At 44.1% G+C, this 21,009-nt stretch overlaps 1 protein-coding gene and 1 long non-coding RNA gene across 10 annotated transcripts in view; one reads left to right on the top strand and one right to left on the bottom strand.

The window, feature by feature from the left end:
• Positions 1 to 21,009, top strand: part of PRKAG2 (protein kinase AMP-activated non-catalytic subunit gamma 2) — a 216,295-nt gene that overhangs the window by 157,743 nt on the left and 37,543 nt on the right. For 5 of the 8 annotated variants that reach the window (XM_048062404.2, XM_048062405.2, XM_048062406.2 and 2 more), the window contains one exon: positions 7,784 to 7,856. In XM_048062404.2, coding sequence (XP_047918361.2) covers positions 7,784 to 7,856 — 73 coding nt within the window. The other 3 variants (XM_048062419.2, XM_048062418.2, XM_066991127.1) reach the window with 3 other exon arrangements.
• LOC106036830 (uncharacterized) lies at positions 4,679 to 7,303 on the bottom strand. Of its 2 annotated transcripts, none has more exons than XR_007162719.2 (3): positions 6,545 to 7,303; positions 5,650 to 5,798; positions 4,679 to 5,297 (listed from the first exon to the last, which is right to left on the bottom strand). It is a non-coding gene; the product is annotated as an uncharacterized lncRNA (long non-coding RNA). The 2 variants fall into 2 exon arrangements; XR_001207687.3 differs by having other exon boundaries at positions 4,679 to 5,279; positions 6,545 to 7,291.

Here is a 21,009-nt window from a genome sequence, read left to right as displayed (position 1 = left end):
TCTCCACATTCAGTTCATATATCTTCAGGGTAAAGAGATTTCAACACTCTGTACTATAATTGCAGTGCAGATTTAGTATAAATGCACATCGTTCATTTCAATATCTTTCCTGGTGCTGAATGCACTCCTATAACCACTTTTAGGCTACGTGTTATTGCTGTTCCAAGTATGTTATCCATTTAACCTACTAAAGGTCCCCAACTGTAACTCCCGATCACTAATAATTAACTCTGTAAAGTAATTAATATTATAGCTTTTGGTGTGTGTGAGGATACAAATATAATTCAGTGGGAGGCTAGTTACTACTTCTGAAACGTAAAAGCAGTACATAGCTACTGTGTCATGTCAGCAGATTCCGGATTAGGACAACTGTTGGATTCACATTCTGATGACGCTGGGATGAAGAAAAAAGTCCTTTCCGGGCAGAGTTCTTACCCAATGGCTGTTCGAGCTGTTTTAAAAAGAAACCACTACAGCCACCTTTAATCTCACTGCACAATATTAGAAACATATGCAGAGTAGGTACACCTTGTTCCATCACTTTCACACCTGCTGCAGGCTAGTTGTGCGTCTAACTCATTGAGGGCCGTGCAGATTAGGGACAGAGCATGGTAAGAGAACATGCAACGCTGCCGCTAAGTTCATTTTCAATGCCACGCATTGTTATTGGGATTTGGTTACTGTGTTCTAAACAAATTGTAATCTCTGAGTTGTCACCATCTTCATTGCACATACTACGCACTGAAACGATTACAGCATCTAGTATTTCAAAACCTCTTTAAGACTAGAGCAAAGTTTATTGCATTCCTTCCAGGTACAGGAAGAAAACACTTGAATCCAGTATTTTGTATCAGACATCCCCTTCCTTACTAGTTTCTTGGGTGCTGGAACAGAGATTCCTTAGAATAAATGGTAGAAACTACAATTCCTGCACAGCTGCTCTTTTCACTCCAAGTTTTTTGAGGTAAGGAGGACTTTGCATCAGAACCAGGCCAGGGCTCTGCACTGGGACCGACCACGTTCTCCAGACATGTAACAGACTCTCAGGCTGTCATCCTACAGCCATCCTTTTCATCACGCAGTTAATATTTTTAAATATGGAAGGGATTCAGGATGGGATCCTGATCTCAGACTCACTGATTCTAGCCTTCCCAGCTGTTGCAAGCCACTGGTATCAGTTATGACACTCTAGCAGAAAACAAGTAGGAGTTTAATTCACAGATTAACCAGCAGATGAAACCTTTTTTTCTGATATTTTCTGTCTCTCTCCACTTCATAAACCAGACTAAATTAAACCAAAAAAATAAACAGTTTTTTAAATTAACTTTGCACAAACAGATTGCTACAGAATAAGCATATCTATGACATACATTTGGAAAAAATCTGAATTGTTCATTGACAGCTCATCAAGCGAAGAGCTGTTAACTACTTGACTGGTATAGAACTGTAATTGTAAGTAGCAGTAACAAATGGTGGGAAAATTACCATTTGTGGCTTACTCTTGCATTCAAAATGGGTTTGCCTTGATTTGCATTTAGATGGGAATTCCTTCTTGTTGCTCTTCAATCCATTAGGTTTTATAAGGTAAGTTTTTTTTTTTTCCTTTCTGAAGTACTTCGAAGGGCATTCAGCTTTACTGCTGAACTGTGAGCTGCACAGGTGGCACCCCCAACACACCTGTATCAGTAACGTTACTTACCGCCTTCAGGGATCAGAATGAAAAGAGGAGGAAAAAGGAAAAGCTTTGAGACTGCCTTGAATTTATCTGAAAATGTGTATTTCTTACTAAAGAACAGGTAACATCTTTGTTGAAATGCTTGAATAAGTGTTCCACACAAACTTGTGATTTGCAGCAGCATTTCATTTTTCAGTTTTGTTTTTTTTTCCTATTCCTACCCAGTCATCAAAGACTTTGTTTTTACTCAAACAGTATTTTAGTATTTTTCTAATGCAGCATGAAGGCCGCTTGTTTTGGGGGGAGAAGCAAAGCAGAGTTATATTTCTATTAGATTTTTAGTAAACTTTGACTTTCTTACAAAACATAAAGATTTCTCATTGAATTCTCATACAAAGACTAAATATATTTTTCAAAAGACTGCAAAGACATAGAAACAAAAGGAAGTAAGTCTAGAAAGAATTGATTAAATTAAATTACTTTTCCCCAAGAGCACAATCAACTACGTGTAAATAATTCCCAACAAATGCTTTTTCTAACCTGTTGCTAATAAACTCCAGTTATGGGCATTTTACAGTTTTTTGTTTTGTTTTGTTTTCAGCGAAGTGTGCTGGTGTTTCACTGTCATTATCATAGAATCATAGGTTTATTAGGGAAAAGACCTTCAAGATCATCTGGTCCAACCATCCCCCTGCCACCAATGTCAACCACTAAACCATGTCCCCAAGCACCCTGGCCAACCTTTCCTTGAACACCCCCAGGGACGGTGACTCTACCACCTACCTGGGCAGCCCGTTCCAATGACTCACAGCCTTTCCAGTCAAGAATTTTTTCCAAATATCCAACCTAAACTTCCCCTGCACATCTTAAGGCCACTTCCTTTTGTCCTGTTGCTTGGGAGAAGAGAGCAACTCCCACCTCAGTACAACCTCCTTTCAGGTAGCTGTAGAGAGCAATGAGGTCTCCCCTGAGCCTCCTCTTCCCCAGACCAAACACCCCCAGCTCCCTCAGCCGCTCCTCACAGGACTTGTGCTCCAGGCCCTTCACCAGTTTCGTAGCCCTTCTCTGGACACTCTCCAGGGCCTCGATGGCCTTCTTGTAGTGAGGGGCCCAAAGCTGAACACAGCACTCAAGGTGCGGCCTCACCAGAGCAAAGTACAGGGGGACAATCACCTCCCTGGTCCTGCCGGCTGCACTATTCCTGATACAAGCCAGGATGCCGTTATATTCAGAAAGTTCTCCCAAATTCCAACCAAAGACTTCCTTGCTAACGGCTAAGTAAGTAACTTCTTATTCCATAACCCAGGGATCCAGAAGATAGTTTATCACTTTCCTTCTTGCAAAAACATGTTACATTTTGAACCTGTGGCTTTAGTTTCTTTCAGTCCTCTTCTTTTGAGGAGGTTAAGTCTTTTTTTAGAGGCCATGTCTTCTCTACTCCTAGACAATCATTGTTGTTTTTCTTCAGACTCTAGAGTTCTTTGGATTCTTGAGTTCAATGCCCCAAACCAAATCCAATATCCCAGCTGGCAACTAACCAGCAGATATGTAGAACAGACTTTCCATGTCTTATCTGTAACACTTTTGTAGACAGTGTGATGTTTTTTTTCCAAGAATTTGTGCTGTCTCACATTTAGTTTCATTCTCTGGTCATTTCTTTGCATGACTGCTGAAAGCATATATTCATTATTCCTTCATCAGGTCCCCAGTGAAAACGGTGAATTATATTAGGCAGAATATAGACCACTGTGGAATCCTCTCTTAAACCCTTCCAGTTAGATAAAAAAACATTACTACCTTCCTTGTGAGTATGGTTCTGACCTTTAGCAGTAGTTTCATCTAGACTATCTGGCTTGCTTAGGAAAGTGGCGTGCAAGACAGTATCAAAAGTCCTGTTAACTCATGCAGCATCTGCCTACCACAAGACTTCTAACCTGTTATTAAAGTGACCGAGATTGGCTGTGTTGGCTGTTACCGGTGATCTTCCTTTCCTCTAGCTACTTAAAATGGGGGTATTTTTACCTCTTATCCGTCTTGGAATCAAAGTTACATTGTTTAATACATACATACAAAGTTACAAGTTTATAGTTTCTCCTCTAGTTTATTTTTTCTCTGCCCACCTTCCCTTACAGATAAACATTCTAAGTGGAACGAGCCTAATCAATTTGGAGATCTAGGCAGTACAGCGACTGGAGTCCAGCACACAAATCATTTTATCATAAGTACTCGTCTAAAATAGGTCATGTGAATGACGTTCTAGAAATGTCTGTTTCTCCACTGGTGGTAGAAGCAGCAGCCTAGGTTAACTCATTCAGTACAAAAGGCTACACAGTAGGTGTCCAAGCTCAGGTGAGATGAATCTCCTTCATTTGATATAGCTGGTCTGACCTGATGACTGCCACCGATAGACCTCTATCCCAGTAGGCGCATTCCTACCAATTCAGGGAGGCAAACTGGCAGGAAACTACATCAAAAATAGTTATCTGTTGATGTTAATGATGTAATTTAAATATTTAGAATGTCCTTATGAAAATAAAGGAATTCCTTCATCAGGACACAGGACTAAAAGGACATCTAGATAATCAGATGTGTTTTACTATATTCATTATAAGTGCATATTTAATTTACATGACTGATTTTACTTCTACAGAGTATTATTAACTCTCTTTACCCTAGAAAACTAAAGAAAACAATCAAAGTCAAAGTAAGCAGTTATCTATTAAAACTTACATCCTAGCCTTCCCAGGAGTCCTTAAACCTCTTTTGTTTACATCCACCTTTTTATGACTTTTGCTGTTGTACCAACCTTGAGTTATTTGTTTTACTTTGCTTCTACAAAGATTGCTGGCACTGCTGCATTAAGCTCCCCTATCAGCGTTATGTCGTAGGTCCTTGGGTTTTTGGCTTAAGTAATGCCCCTGTAAAAACTGAACTGAAACCTGGCAAAGAAAAAATGTATTCAGGAAGTTTTGATTTTATATATATTTTCCTTCTAAGCTTTTATATATAACATTTATTTTGCCCATTAATATTTAGTACATGAAGTATATGCTCAACTCAAACAGTTGAAATGAATTACCTGATACATTCTGATGTCTGCCCAAACATTTAAATCCTAATCTAGACAAATCTCTAGGATATAGTTAATAGAAACCTCTTGTGGCAGTAGAACAAAGAGTCGCAATAAACAGATATTGGAATGTTACAGTATATAATACTGTCTTGGTATGAATTACAGCTCCTTTGAAAGACAGATTTTTCCTGTCTTTAACCAGTAATCTTTCTGTAAAACAGCAGGCAGAGTTTGTAGAGAGAGGTAATACCTAAGACTGCTGAAAATATCTGCTAATTTGTATGCCGCCATAGTAGTTCACAATGAACACGAATGTTTTCACCTTTAATTTAAGTGAACTTAAGTGTGGGGTGTTTCCAGACGGTATGGTCCCACTGTCACTCTTGCCCTTGGCATTTCTCGTGCACTGCTGGCTGTACAACCGCACAGTGACTTGGATCAGGAACTGATCTGGATGAAAAAAACAGTCTTTTCTTTCGGTCCGTTTGATTTTCAGCTGCATCTGTTTCCTGTTCTGACTCACCGTGTTGCCTACAAGCACAAAAAGAGCTAGAATGCAAAGTGAGGAGCAAAATGAACGCTGTGATCAGTAGCGTGTTCTAAGATAGGCTTAAACAAATTGTGAGACCGCAGGCAGAATGGGGGATGGAGTTCAGCCTTTACTTCTCAATTTCCTTTGTTGTTTTTATTTTTCTTTTTTGAACAGTATGGATGTTACAGCATAGCTATAAAGTTTACATTACAAATCTCTGCTCTATATTACACTCCTATCTTTATATTATCTTGACTTTCTCATAATACTCGTCATCTGGGTGTAGTTTCTGCAACTGTAAAACCCTGATCTTGCATTAAGCTCTGAGGTTCACAATGCAGTGCAGCTCACTGCATTAAATAGGCTTACCTGGCTTACTATAAACATATCCGTGTTTCATAGCAGGTGAAATGCAATGCACACCTTTGAAGATTCAGTGTTACTTCCACCTACAAACAACCTTGGAGTTGTATTTCCTCATGTCTGGTACTTAGGAGATTCTTACGTGGAGTAAATACCTATGGTTTTTAAAAAAGACACAAAATCATGGCAGTTATTGCCAGGCATGTCACCTTATTCTTCTCTTTTGTTTAGCAAAGTAGGCAAAAACTGATCAATATCAAGGCACGTGACATAGAAGATAAAGTATTCAGAGCTTTTAAAAATAGCTCTCGGAGATAATTAGAAGCTTCCAAAGCATTTTAATTAGTAGACTAAAAATACATTAATATGAATTTCCTTGACATCTTGTGGCTGGTCAGTTAGAAAATTTATTGAAATCCTACTAGTCTTTTAAAAAACGCAACTAGGTGTGAAATATTTTAGGATTTTATTTCCAAGGGATCACTACGGTAAAGAAGAACTGGATATTGTCAACATCCTTGTCTATCCCTAAAAGCATCCCCAGAAAGAGGCAGCTTGGGGGATGTAAGCTGAGTGTAGATACCTTACTTGAAGCTTCTCTGGAATTAAGAAGTGATGAAGAGGCAGGTTTCTGTTTTCCAATAATTTTTGGTTCTCTCCTCCCACCACAGCTTTAATTCTGACTCGTGTACTTGGCTGATGTATGCACATTGCTGTGCTACCCTAGGTCTGATCTCCTCCCCTCCCTGAAGACTTGCTGAACCGTTGAAGTTTGAGGCTCTCCTTGAGGACCACCACATTTTAAACATTCCCTAATGGCTCCCGTGACCCCTTTGGAGCACCACACACGTTTCTGCCTGCCACGAGACTTGTTGCCAGCGCCATACGATAATCTCCTTACCTCCCTCACCAGCACCCGTGCCTGAGCCTCCCAACAGCCACCGGGGAATCCCCTCAGTGCAGGCAGGACAGCCGAGGTTTAGCTCACCACATCTGTCTAAATAAATTTAAGTTACATCTGACGAATCTAGTTAGAACATTTGGTCATAAGAGGGATTTTAAAGTACGATCGGGCTGGGCTGACCCGCAGCAGGCTCCCAAGCCGCCCCCCGCCCCCTCAGAGGGCTGTGAGGGGAGCGCGCAGCGCCCCGGCGCCGGGCTCCGGGGGTTAGCGACCGGCTTTCCCCGAGGTGTGCGATTGACGTGGAGGACGCTGAAATTCGGGCTAATCTGGAATTGTAACTTCTAAAAAATGGAACTTTTCAGTGGAAACGAGCGCCTCCGCTCGCGCAGCGTCAGCACCCCGGGGAAGCCCTCCGGACGCCCCCCCCCCCCCCAGCCGAGCAGTGGAACCGCCGGCTTCCCCGCCGCTGCCTTGCAGGTGGACGCGCGGGACCGTACCAGCTCCGTCTGGCGGGGGGGGATCGGAGGGCTTTCCTCCCTTCTATCCCCTCCTGCACCTCCCTGGCCCAACGAAGCCAGGCGAGAACCCGCGCTTGGGAATACACTGAGGAAGCCGATCGGCCCGGCAGAGCTTTTGGGGAGGCGCCATCAAACAACAACCCCCCTCTCTCCCCTCCTCCCCTTTTTTCGTGGAAGTGGTATCTTCCCTCCCCTCCCGCCGCTGCCCGAAGGCCTCGACTGCAGCAAACCGGAACGTACCAATCCCTCCACCGGGGGGGGGGGGGGGTGAGGGGGGGGAAGGAGCGAGGAGGCGGCGAGGTGCGGCGGCGGCCGAGCGGCGCCCAGCGAGAGGGCGCCCGGGCTCTGAGGGCTCGGCGGGGCCGCCCCCGGCCGCTCGCTGCGCGCCGGGGCCGGGCGGCGGCTCCGTGAGGAGCGGGTGCGGGGAGCCGCGGGGGGCGTAGGGTTAATGGGCCGGGCGCCGCCGAGGAGAAGGGGGAGGAAGGGCGAGCCGCGGTTCCTCCCCTCTCGCTGTGTGTAAGAGGCGGCGGGGAGCGGGTGAGGGAGCCGAGGGGGCTGCCCTGGAGCCGCCCGTGCTCCCCTCAGCAGCCGCCTGCCTTCCCCTCAGCGCCGCCGCCTCCTGCTCCTATTCCCCCCGGCCGGCTGCTCCGATGCCGCCCCGGGGCCGGTGAGTCGGCGGCTGGATGCTCATCTCCTTCTCCTCTCTTCCCTCCCGCAGGCGGCTCCGGCTCCCTCTCAGCTCCCGGCCGCCTCCGAAGGGATGCTGGAGAAACTGGAGCTCGAAGATGAAGGTAAAAAATAAAAAATAAATAACAATAAAAATTAAAAAAAAAAATGGGGGAAGGGGAGGGAAAGGGGCAGCCCCGCTGAGGAGCCAGCCCCAGCCCCGCGCCTTTTGTCCCGGCCGCTGCCTCCTGAGGGGGCTCCCTCAGAGGCCCCGGGCGCGCTTTGCAGCCGCAGGGCCGCTGGTAGGGGCGGCGGGCTGAGGGGAGGCAGCCCGCGGGGCGGCCCCGGCCGCCTTTCAAGCCCTCTTTCTCCTCTAAAGCGCCTGTGATACCAAATATAGGCGCGGAGAGCTAGGTGCGAGCAGAGCTGGGAGGCTTGCGAGCTGCGGCTCCTGCTCCTCAGGGCTCTGCCTGCGCCCGTGGTCTGGGTTTTCCTCGTGTGGCAGCTCCCCTGCCTTGTTCCTCGCTGTTTTATTAGGAGCTGTGGCTTAACAGAGGGCTGTGCCTGACAGAGAAACTCGGCAGGAGTTTCTCTATCTTGCAAGCACAAAATTATCGTGGAGAATCTTTAATATTTTCACTGACTTGACCAAAGCATTCGCTTGCCCCAAAAAAGGTCCGTATTGAACGTCTTGAGCTTTTCAGAAAGGATTAGATCAGTGGACGCGCTGCTAATCTGTGTGCTCGGTGTTGTGAAGTGCCTCAAACTTCACGAGCTGGGTTTTTCCGTAGTTGGTGGCTGCTATTGTAAAATGTAGGACAAATATTTAAGGAAAAATTGGAAATAGTAGGCTGAGTCATTCTGTGAAAATAAATATCTAAGCTGGTATGCTAATAAGGCACCTTCTTGGTTAGCAGCGTGCTTTTTGCAGCTGTGGGGCTGGACTGGAAAAGTAACACCTTTTATTTTAAGCTTCCTGTGTGTGAGAAAAGGAAGCTCTTGACAATTGGATTCTTCGAGCTCTTTTAGGAGCCCGTACAGAGTCTGATTTCTCATGAAACACTTGTGCCTTTGAGTTGTAAACATAATGAAATATAAATATTTAATGCAAGGGATTTGTTGCGAACTTCTAGATTTCTTCTCAAACTGATTAACTAATTTTAGTCAGGCTTTCATTTTGTGATTATTAAGAATTAAATTTACTGGTTACTGTTTTGCTGTTTGTTTTTTTTACAAAAATCTAGCTGCTATTACTAGATAGATCCTAAAAGCTGCTGACTCACTAACAGTTAAATCATCATAAGAGCTGCTATAAACACTAAAGCTTAGATATCTGAAAGGGATATCAGGTTTAAAAAAAAAAAATAAACTCGGTTTTATAACACTTTTACTACTTTATGTTGGTGGAAGAGACACCTGAGTAGGCTGAATGCCTGTGTGGCTCTTAAAAACATTGCAGTAAGATAACCAGCAGCTTTCTACAGAACTCAGGTTTTCAAACTTCAGATTTGCTTTGTTTCTCAGCTCGTTTAACGCCAAAACTAAGGCTTTGTGGGTAGGTACTTGAGCTGGGTGAGTGAGAGCTGTTCAGGCATCTGTCAAAGGACATTGCCTAATAGCAAATGTGTGACCAGTTTAAATTGGTATGTAAACTTTGAAAGGAAGCTGTCATCTAGCTCGCTTTCCGGATTGAATGAATACCTGGTTTTATACCTAATTTTATAGCAGAGTGGGAAGGGTGTGGAGTGCTATATTCAGAGGGTAAGGTGCAAGTGAAATGGGGTGTGATTATCGGAGCAGAACTTACTGTTCGGGATGCCTGTAGAAGGAAATTGATAGAAAATTGAGACGCGGACGGAAATGCGGCAGCTTAGTTGCGGTACGTGTTTTATGACCTAAATTTTTGCACTAGTTGTTGTAGTTTGTGCTAATATTGGGGGTGGGGGAGTAAGATGATATCTGATGGTGATAATATTTTTGTTGGATGGCAAGTAGTTAGTATGCGGAAGTTGAGAAGCTTCCTTAACGTTTTAGTAAGATTTAATTAGGTGGATGCAGCCATAATTTAACTGATGATCTTTTGTCAAGCTCCAAGTGAACTCACTCCAACAATACCAAAATTGGAAGGTAAATAAGAAATTTGAAACTTGTTTTGGAACTACTTTTCTGACCTCTAATTTTGAGTATTTCTTGCTAGCTTTTGAGTTTCTGTATCCATCAACAGTTGATAATTGTCTTGTTTGTCAAATTATGCTGCAGTTCTCTTGAAACGGGTTAATAAAAAAGGCTGGAAAATGAGGCTCAATGTGTTCCCTGAATGCCATCCAGTATGCTGAAATGGATTCCTGCTTGTCATTCTCCTCAAAGGTTACACAAATGAGAATGAGAAAGCACAGAAGGCATTCATTTAATTTGGATTCTAATTAAGAGAGTTACATTGGAAAAAGCAGTACGAGAAAGATTTATAGTCTAAGTAGTAATGTAAGGAAATATGCAGAGTCTGGCCTGATGAGATTACTTCTCAATAAGATGGTACTGTCAACTCAAGGGGGACTTCTTCCCCTCTGAACACTTTGTACATAATTAATGTGGGCAGTACTACACATGACGTTTCTGTACCAGAAAGGAATGCTAGTCTTCTTGGTTGAAAGCCTGTCTACTTAATATATCTGTCCGGATTCTCTGGGATCAGGGAAACTTCTTAGGGGTTGATCACTTGTTCTTTCTAGCATTGGCTCAGTAATACTGCTCTCAAGTGATGAAGAAGAGCGGATCGCAGTGAGATGGTGTGTAACAGCACCAGCTGCACTACAGCTGAGGTAGGACAGGCTGTGGGCTGATCGTGTGCACAGAGGAGAAAGACTGGGTAGTGCAATGGGTACTGGTTTTATTTAGGACTCCTTAAAGGGCTTTTTCCCCAACAGTAGTCAGATCAGAAAAGGAAAAATGCTATTGTAAAAAGTTCAGAGTATCTTTTCTGTTCAAACAGAAAATCCTCCAGTTAAAACGTTATTAATGTAAGACTCTGAACTCATCTTGCTCAGTGTTCCTTGGATGGGGCTGACCTACCTGTGTCTTCTCAAAAAGAATGAAGGTTATCTGTTGGTGGGTGTGGAATTCCTCACTGTAGCCTGAAATTAGTGCTGAGAGACTTCTCACAAGTCTGTAGATAGACTATCAATTTTTTTTTCTTTATATGTATTGTGGCTTTGCTTGTTCTGTACTAGTGTTTACGCAGTCATGTTTTATATTAGGGTTGTTTTTACTTCTGATCAATGTCAGGAGTACTTAGGGGTTGTATTTTATGGGGAATGAGATGAACGTGGAAAAGAGCAAGAAGAGATTGTTGTGAAGGTCTAATGTGAAAAGAAAAAGGGCTTTAGTTAACAAATGAAAGCAAAGTGTAAATTGTTAAGCTGGAATTTCAGAAACAGTTGTGTTACAGCAGTTACCTGTGCTGTGCGAGTGGAAGCAGGGTTAGAGAAGCAAATGTGTACCTGTCAGTGGTATTGATTCCATTGGTACAGTTTTAGCATGTTTTTTGGAAGCTAGCTTTGTTGCAGTGTTGGCTCAAATCCACGTCAACCTCTTCTATTCACTCAGCTTGGGCAATGAAGTTGTTCCGCAGCCTGGTGACACCTCGGGGTCCCTTGGGCCCAGCCCCTGCCCCAGCAGGGCCACCCCGAGCAGGGTGCCCAGGCCCATGGCCAGGCGGCTTTTGGAGCTCTCCAAGGAGGAGACCCCACAGCCTCTGGGCAGCCTGGGGCAGGGCTGTCACTGAGATAAGTTTCTGGATGTTCAGAAGGAACCTCCTGTGTTCCAGTTCATGCCCACTGCCTCCTGTCCTGGCACTGGGCACTGCTGCAAAGAGCCTGGCTCCGTCCTCTCTGGACACTCCTTTTAGGTCGTTGTATACATCGATAGGATTCCCCCTGAGCCTCCTCTGGGCTGATGTCCTAAGAGAAGTGGTGCTCCAGTCCCTTTATCATCTTCATGGCTCTTCATTCAACTCTCTACAGCATGTCCAGGTCCCTCTTGCACCGGGGGGCCCAGACCTGGACAATATTCAAGTTGTGGCTTTACCAGTGCTGAGCAGAGGGGAAGATCACCTCCCGTGACCTGCTACGCTTTGCCCAGTGCAGCCCAGGGCACTGTTAGCCTTCCTGGTGGCAAAGGCCTGCTGCTGGTTGTGCCCCACTCGGTGCTCAGCAGGACACCAGACCCTTTTCTGCCAAGCTGCTCTCCAGCGGGGTGCTCCCCGGGCTTTGCCCTCCTCCGCGTACTCCTTGCGCTTCTCCTGGTAGCTACTGATGAGGCAAAGCTTAACTACTTCTTTTCTGGCATCTGCTAACTGTTCTGGCGTCCGGGAGTCTTCGCGATGCATTTTCTGCGGACAGGAGATAATTGCATGGTTCTTGTGTATCTGTGCTCAATTCCTAGCCTGGGAAAAGTTCTGCAGGCAGCGGCATAGCACTGGGGTCACGGGGCTGATGCGCTCGCTCTCGAACGCCCTCCTGCCATGGATTGTTGCACAAAGTAGCACTTAGGCAGTTATTTGATAAACAGTTTGTATTGGAGTGGAATCTCTCATGGTAATGCTCTGGCCTGCATCTCGCTTTCTTCTTCGCCTGTGTCATACCCTTGTTTCTGGCCGTCTCTGGAAATAGGCTTTGAGCAGTAATTGCATCCCCTTTTGACTAACTGTTGTGTCTGGAGTCATTCCTTCTGCGCTCCGTGGGTTTTCTGGGAAGTGGTTTCTTACTGAGCTCCTCCTTTCTGCCAGCCTCCCGCTGCCACATGAATATCCGAATCAAGGTACGCAAACAAATGGCACTCTGAGGCCAAAAATAGCTGCAAGAAGTTAGCAAGAAAATGCACGTTCATGTACATGCCGGGTTTTGTTGCAGAACGTAAGGCTGAAGGATCAAGCATTCAGGTTATGAAAGAATCCTTTAATATTTCCTAACCCTATTGTGTTTCGTATTTCTTTAGCAATACGAAAGATAAGGCTTTCTTTTATAACTGCAATTTGTTTCTGATGTTAATTAGGTGGTTGTTCAAGCTGTTGAGAAATGGTATTTTGACCATGAGGTGTGCTCTGAGATATCAGGGTATGCGGTGATAATGATAGGGGGTGCTTTGCAGGGCCTTTCCTCAGCCAATTGGAACCCTAAATGTATGTAGCAAGAGTTGTTACATGGAGATAATTGGCATTAATGGACTTTATGTAGTTGTAGATCAGGATTCGTTTCTCTCTCTGCCTTACAGTTCATTTGTGGTGTAATATTTGAGGCACAATAGCACATTAGGAACAAAAATCCTGTTACATGGTGCCTTTTTCCCCCTGGGTACCCCGTTTGAAGTCAGACTGAATACTTGCATCCAAAACTACAGTCAACAACTGCTCCCACCGAATTTACTCAACTTTTATTTTTCTGTCATCTTACAGCTAAGAATACCAAGGGTACCATGAACTTTCCAGAAGAATTACTTCTGTGGGGTATTCAAATTTCAGCTTTATTACTTCATGCAAAAAGTTATGATCGAGTGCCCTGCTGTCCTGGGCAACCTCACGTCCCTTGTCTGCCACTTTGCTATTTAGGAACATTTTACAAGTTTTCTCATGGCATTTTCCCTCTTCAAAGCTGAAGGATGGCCGTTATGTATGAAATTACAGGTCAGTGCAAGTACAAAGCCTTCCTTGAACAGCATAAAGCATACTTTTGGCGGTTCTGTCTTAGGTAAAGGTTGTTCATGCAGTCTGCACGCTGGTCTCTTACCTTGTGCAAGTACTGCATTGGGTTCTTTCTGGAAGCCCGGTGCTCACTGTCTCCAGCCAGTCCTAACTCTTCCTGCTCCTACAAAAGATGCAGCTCTTGCTCTTAAAGTGAGGAAAGCCCTACTTGATCTTCACTAGGAAATAACCAGTTGACAGCAGCTAAGGCACCCAGAGCAACTCGTCTTTCAGGAAACAAACTTTTCAAGCGTTATTACTGTCCTGAAGATCATTTGCCAAAGTAAAAGATACGGCTCTGTTACATAGGGTGAGCTCTAAAAATGGCTGCTTTAGGTCTTTGGGTTGGAGGAGCTTCCAGATGGAAAAATTTCTATAAAATTTTAATATTGTCAAAACACTTCCCCAAACATAGGAAAAATGTCTGATGGCAGAGGTGAGGCCATGTAACCACTGGTAGAGTTGCAAGCGACTGAAAGCAGAACGTTTGAGGAAGTGTTGGAGCTGATTTGTGTCCTAGCAGTATTGCACCTGCATGATCTGCAAACACAATGTCTACCTAGACTTTAGTAAAGCTCTTGGCACTTCCCCACAGCATTCTTTTGGAGAAACTGAAACTGGCTGGGGCCGGAGAGTTGTGGTGAATGGAGTTACCTCCAGCTGGAGGTCAGTCGCTAGGGGTGTCCCCCAGGGCTCAGCACTGGGGCTGGGTTCCTTTAACATCTTTATGAATGCAAGTGCTGCGTTCGGCTTTGGGCCCATCACTGCAAGAAGGCCATCGAGGCCGTGCAGCATGCCCAGAGAAGGGCTACAAAGCTGGTGAAGGGCCTGGAGCACAAGTTCTGTGAGGAGAGGCTGAGGGAACTGGGGGTGTCTGGTCTGGAGAAGAGGAGGCTCAGGGGAGACCTCATTGCTCTCTACAGCTACCTGAAAGGAGGTTGTACTGAGGTGGGAGTTGCTCTCTTCTCCCAAGCAACAGGACAAAAGGAAATAGCCTCAAGCTGTGCCGGGGAGGTTTAGGTTGGATATTTGGAAAAAATTCTTGACTGGAAAGGCTGTGAGTCATTGGAACGGGCTGCCTGGGGAAGTGGTTGAGTCACTGTCCCTGGAGGTATTTAAAAGACATGCAGCTGTGGTGCTCTGGGACATGGGTTAGTGGTAGGCTTGGCACAGCTAGGTAAGGGTTGGACTTGATGATCTTTGAGGTCTTTTCCTACTTAGTTGATTCTGTGGCTTTATAATCCTCCTAGTGAAAGCCATTATGGGTTAGCAACTGCTTGATGTAAGGTCAGAGGCTCTGGGTAACAGCATCCCAACTTCCAAATGTCCCGAGAACCCCTTCATGTGTTGATCAGAAGATGCTGAGCTTGCAGAGACATGCGCTCCAGTAGTGACAGAAGTGACAGATGTGACAGTGTCAGTGCTGCCTCACAGCTGACCACACGATGCTGCCACTTGCCTGTGACCACTCTGGTGAGCAAGCCCCGTGTTTGAGCAGCGTGGCCTCTTCACTGAGCAACATCCCGACGGAGATCTGAAGGATTCTGTCTGGTACACCCTGGTACACCTCGCCAGGGATGAGGTAGGGGTGAAATAACGTGGTGGTGGTGGCGGTGGTAAGGGTGACAGCGGAGTACTTGCTGAAGTTGGTTCGATCTGGTTGTTGCTAGATAATCACGAGAGATCCTTCCGCTCCTAATCGCTTGCAGCAGAAGTGACTGTCCTTTACGATAGGGCTCCTCGTGAAGCAGGCTGCCTCCCGGATAACTCGAGGCTGGATGAGCAGAAGGCTTTGTCTGTGGGGCCTTCCTGTGAGGTCACCTACAACAGCACTTTGTTAGGTTAGGACCTTGCTCTTTGCATGGCACTTAAGCTGCATACAGTGACTTTATTTGAATATTTTGGCTTCCAGCATTTAAAACTGGACTAGCGTTGCGAGGAGGAGGGGAGTGGTTAAGTCCCAAACATTTTAGGGAATGCAGCATTTCCCATGGAAGCACAGTTGATGATACCAGTTTTTCTTATCGCTTCTTGCCCTTGAAACAAAACTCTCCTGTCCATACTGGGACTGTTCGCCTTTGGGTGCGTGCTGTGGTGAGCTTTACTGTGGCTCTGTGAGCAGAGAGGACTGATAAAGGCAAAGCCAAGGAGGTTGGGGGAGAATCCTTCCATGGAGTGTTACACCAGTGTCTAGTACTGAGGTATCGCCAAATCGAATCAATACAGATACAAACATAACTATGCAGAGCTGAAATAGATGTTTAGATATCTAGTTTGGCATCAAGACAGAGCTTTGCAAAGCTGAAATAACCTCATCCTTCTTAGTCACCAGTGTCTGGCATGTTTCTGAGCGTGTGGATATTTTCACAGGAGCTTTGAAGACTATTTGAGTAAATCTAACTTGTCTTTTAGATGCCTTCCTCCTGTGCTGAACTTCATGTGGATTTTGCTGTTTTACATAAACCAGCTTGATGAAGAATTCTATTGAGTCAATGTTGTCAAGTTTAACTGTGGCAGAAATTAGATGGCACTCCTAAATTTTGTCTAAAAACAGCATTCTTATGCTGCAGACTCATAGTTTTGTTTCTGACAGGGAAGTTTCAAAGCTTGTTTCTTTTTTTCTTTTCCAAGATGTTTTCTCTCCTTTTTTTTTTTTCCCCCCAGACTCTTGCTTTTCTCTGATTATTCAGTTCAGACACTGGGTATTTTCAGAAACAAACTTTCAGCATTCAGTACCCCATGGTATTCTTTGGCTACTTAGTATGAATTCGTGCTGCCGCAGAGGCAGAAGATACCTGAGGTGCTGGAGGAGAGAGCAAACTGGGGAAGGCATGGAAAAGGGCCATTTATGTCACCAGAGAATATAGAAGTTGTGTTACAGGAAGCAACTGGAAAGGCTTTTGATCCTTTACTATGGTGAAAGGAGAGCCAGGAGGGGACTTGATAACCCTGTGTATGAAAATATCCTCTAAGGAGTGTGGGAAGGGGTAAACACCAAGGAGGAAAATTAGCTGAATGAAGAATAACGCTGGCACAAGAACAAATAGATACAGACACTTCCTGTAGAAACCTTTGAACAGTATTCTGATTTCAGCATGTTTGCTGTGGCAGTGAGGTCCGTAGGATACACTTTTGGTGATTTGAGTTGTTTCAAGGAGAGAGGAATCAATCGTTCAGTGAAAGGGGTTGTGTGGTCACCGTTAATAGAAGGCTCTGAATGCCGTAACACAGAAGGTGAATGCTTTGCCCTGCTTTGCTTTACACTTGTAGTTGTGTGTTTGTCTTCTGCCATAGCCTTCCTTGAACTCATCTACTCCTTTTCCTTTTTAAAAATAAAAAATACAACTTTGTTCTGCCTGGATGTTGGAGAAGGATCAGCTTTGGGTGAAGCTGCAGTTAATGGGGTACAGAGAATGGATCAATACAACTTCTAAACTAGGTTCCAGAGAACTTAGCTAAATGCTGAATGTATTGTACTGATGTGTGTTGGATCTCACCTGCTTCAGTTAGCACCTGTCTGTTCTATTTCTGTGCAGCTCCAAGCAATACCTGCCATTAGTTACGTCTCTTCAGTGGCGTACTGAGTGATTAAAAGCTTTCAGATGTTGTCAGTAGGTAGTTACTCAGTATTTGAGACCAACAGTTTAAAAATTTGAGTGGAGAAATGCCTGAATGCATGCTTACAACACGTTTTATTAGACCCGACCGAACTGTTTCTCCAGCAAGCATAGTCCAAAGTCCTTAGGCTTCAGCCAAAAAACTTATTTCTTCCTTTAAAGCATTTTATGCCTTGAGATTAGATTAGGAGATATTTCACTGAAGACTAACACAGATTAGATCCTTACCCTGTTCAATAAGGATGTAGCTGTGCCTGGTGAGGATGTGTGCGCTCATTTTGGAGCTGCTGGTCTTGTGGACAGTGCTCTGGTTAAGCTGCTTGTTACGGTGTGATCTTAAACTAACCCTGCACAGACTTAAAGGGGTATCTCTCTTCTAAAGTGTGTGGGCTGTGTGTATGTAGTAGGATTTATGCTTGCTCTAAAGAAACTGCAAAAGCTCCCATTTTTACCAGCCTTCCTGTACAGGTGATATTCCCCAGGATACAGCCTGCTTTCTTCTTACATCCCTCACAGACCTCGAACCTTCCCTGAATGCAGCTCCCCAGCGTATGGATCCCGATAGTAATATTCAGAGCCTTAATACCATTTTTGGTTTCTTGGGTTGTGGCCTGCATCTCGCAATCTTGAAGAGCATGTCTGCATTCCAGACAGGCGACATCTTAAATTAGATCTTTGTTGGGGATGTTTAGGGAAAAATTGCAGTGCTTGTTGTCGAGGGAAGAACTTGAACATGTTGTTAGAAAATGTTTCAGGTCCATTTCTTCTTTCTTGTGGTGAAAAATCTTAGAAGCGCTGTTAGGTTGAAGGGTGAAGCTGCTGCCTTACTCACAAAACCACAATGAAGCAGCTTTTGGCAAAGTACAAATCTTTAACTTTGACCGGCAGTTGATGTCGGTGATAGTGGGCTGTGTCAGAAGTACTCACTTGGGCTTGTGATATTGTTTACCAGTTCCCCAGGTAGTCCCCAAACAACGCGGCTCTCGCATGTAAACAAATAAGTTTCTGTGCCTGCCTGGACAAGAAACTTCAGAGTTACTATGATTAGCTCTGGAATGTGAGATTTCTTAAGCTGCTCGTCGCTTTTTGTCTGCCTCAAATCTCACATAATTATTTGCTCAGGCAGCCTGCTAGCAGAGGGCAGCAGGACAAAGAAAGCGTTAACTTCTCAGCCTGTTTGCTAGGACTTCTTAACTCCAAAAACGAGCAACAAAATTCAGTGCAGGATTTCAAAGTGTGCTGTGACACACATGGAGGGCTGAAAACAAACTGAGTCTTGCATTGTTTCAGGCAGCTCTTTGCATTAATTTTCTCTTACAAATCTTGGTTCTTACTGACTTGGGAGAAGTGGAGATATTCAAGCCTAAAACCCAGAAAAGTGGATTTTCTGATCTCAGGAACTCCTAGTCCGTTTTTTTCTTCACTAAGGCAGGATGTGCCTAGGCAGTGTCTGATGTTTGTCTCATTCCACGTTTAGGACCTTTGAAGGAGGAGACCGTACAATATCCCAAGGTTGCTTTGTTCTGTTTAGCCAGCTTCTGGAGGGAGTTAATAGCCCTGTAACAACTGGGGTGGGTTTTTGTTTGTTTGCTTTTGTTTTGTTTAAGCAAACTGCCTTTTCCCCACTTGTGCTTTATTAAATCAAATGAATAACAGTAGGGTAGTTCTTAGTAGTACTGTTTAGTCACTCCCCTAATTTGTGCTCATCAGACTGAGTGCTTTTTTCCAGTTCTGTTATTCTTTGAAAGACTAACTCCAAGCCATTTATGAATATGAGCTTAAATTCCTGCAACCTTGCTGCAAACTCTTGGAAACATCTTCAATCAATTCCTGACTTGAAGATCAGTAATTAAATTTTTTGAATAAAAGGGAGCCCTGATTCTCTGAGACTTTTTGCAGTGCTGTACCTGTGAAATATCAAGGTGCTGATTTAAAAAAAAAAAAAATCTCTGAGCCTAGCTTGTAGAAAACTAAGGTGATGAGGTCAGGATGTGCTCTTTTTTTTTTGTCACTGAAACCACTTTTCCTTTCCATGTTCTTTCAGTAGTTTTTGGACATGGTAATCAGTTTCAGCTTAATTTCTAAGAAATGAAGGCTTCAAAACCCCAGTTCTGTGAAGCTTTATGAAAGTGGAGAGTGTGTCCCTCTTGCAACAGCACTTGTACAGAAGAGCTGTGGCATGAACTTAAACAAATTGCCTAGTGAAAAATGACATATAAGGTGGACCAAAACTCTTTGAAAAGAGTTTGTTTTGGAGCTCATATCTTAAAAAATGCCCAGCCCTCGTTGTCCAGGCCTGCAAATTCACTGAAAAAGAGGTCTTAGTTTTGCTGCAATTTGGGCTGCTTTGTGTACTTGTGGAATCACCTTGTGGTGATTCTACTGCCCATTTTTCAGGTGTAGTAGCATCAAAGTTTGCTTTAATATCTATATAGCAAATGTGCTGTGTTTTTTTTTACCCTTCCTTTTTTCATCCACTTACTTAATCCACTTACTACTTTATCCTGTCTGAGTTGGACTGAACTGTTCTTGAAAATCACATTGGTTTTCTTTGCTTTCAATAAGCTTATTCTCTAGGTGCCTATAAATACGTGGGTTTTAATAACTTGTTTCAGCACGTACCTAAGTGTTTGGACCCTTCCTAAATTTGTCTGGCTTTCCTTTAGCCTAGAATTGTATCTTCCCCTTCATGAAATTGGTGAATTTGGGGATAGTTGTTTACAGGTAGGTTGTCTCCTGTCTACATCTGTAATATCTCCTGTCTCTGCATCAAGCACCTCCTTGTGACGAGGGGAGATGACATCTGAATCACTTAGTGACCTGAAGTGACTGAATAGTCGCACAGACTCCAGAGTTCACAAGCCAAATTTATGTGTAAAAAGGTGCAGATGCAAGCAATCCTAAGTCTTATTTCAGTGTCTCAAGCAACTACAAATACAACTTCAGAGCTGACATGTTTTAAGACGTGTTGTGGCTTCTTTTAGCTCTGAGTTGTTGTTTTAAGAAAAAATGAACCTTCTTCTGAACACCGAAGCAACGAGACATTTGTCCCTAACCTGTTCGTGTGCCTATTCTTCCTCCTCATTTCTTGTACCTCTGGCACCTCTTCCTGTTTGTAGGATGCGTTACAGTTCACAGGACATAGCTTATTCTTTCTAATAGTGTCCCTGCTCACACTGTGTCAAGTGCTCTTCCTACCCGAAGTTACGTATTCTCATTGTAATACATAATTGAATTCATCTTGGATCACCGCAGAAGCTGTTGATAGAGATCTGCAGATAAACTTCCTATCACTCCTTTGTATCAGCGTATCTCCGATCTGTAAACTCAATCTGATCTTTCTTTAGCTGCCAGCTCATGCGTTCCTTTAGATCAGGGGTAGGAAACATCCATCTGCGACGTCTGTATCACGTAGCCTGTGGCTGCGTGAATAATGCTGCCTTGTAAGTTTAACGTGTGGTCTGCCAGCGTATTTTAGGTTTGTTTGCAGCTTTCAGAAAGAAATGATTTCTTGTCGCTGTCTTTGCATCCTATCTTATGCTTCCCTGCATTTGAAATCCTCTCAGCTTGTCATGGAATAGCCAACCCCATCGCTGTCATCATCGTGCTTTCCATGTGTAAGACTAAACTCGCTCTTCTCTTCCTAAAATCAGAACTAGTCCTTCGCTAGCCTTGGTCGCTGCATTAGCAACAAAGTTGTTCCAGGCATGTTCTAAAAACTTCATGACTGATCTCCTGCTGTTTACAGCAGGCATCTTTGTAACCATCTATTTCCACCTTTTCCATCTTTTGTTGCCACTAGGTCTTATCCTCTAATTACGTGGGTGTTTCTTGGCACTTGGGTGCTTTCTTCCTGAGAAGTTTCCTCATGAATGAGCAGAAACCAAATGGTACAGTATGACAACACTTTTTTTTTTTTTTCCTCTG

This window comes from Anser cygnoides, chromosome 2, assembly GCF_040182565.1.
Source record: "Anser cygnoides isolate HZ-2024a breed goose chromosome 2, Taihu_goose_T2T_genome, whole genome shotgun sequence".
NCBI classification, from domain to species: Eukaryota; Metazoa; Chordata; class Aves; order Anseriformes; family Anatidae; genus Anser; species Anser cygnoides.
Note: the sequence above shows the minus strand (reverse complement) of the source record. Positions and strands in the feature narration are given on the sequence as shown.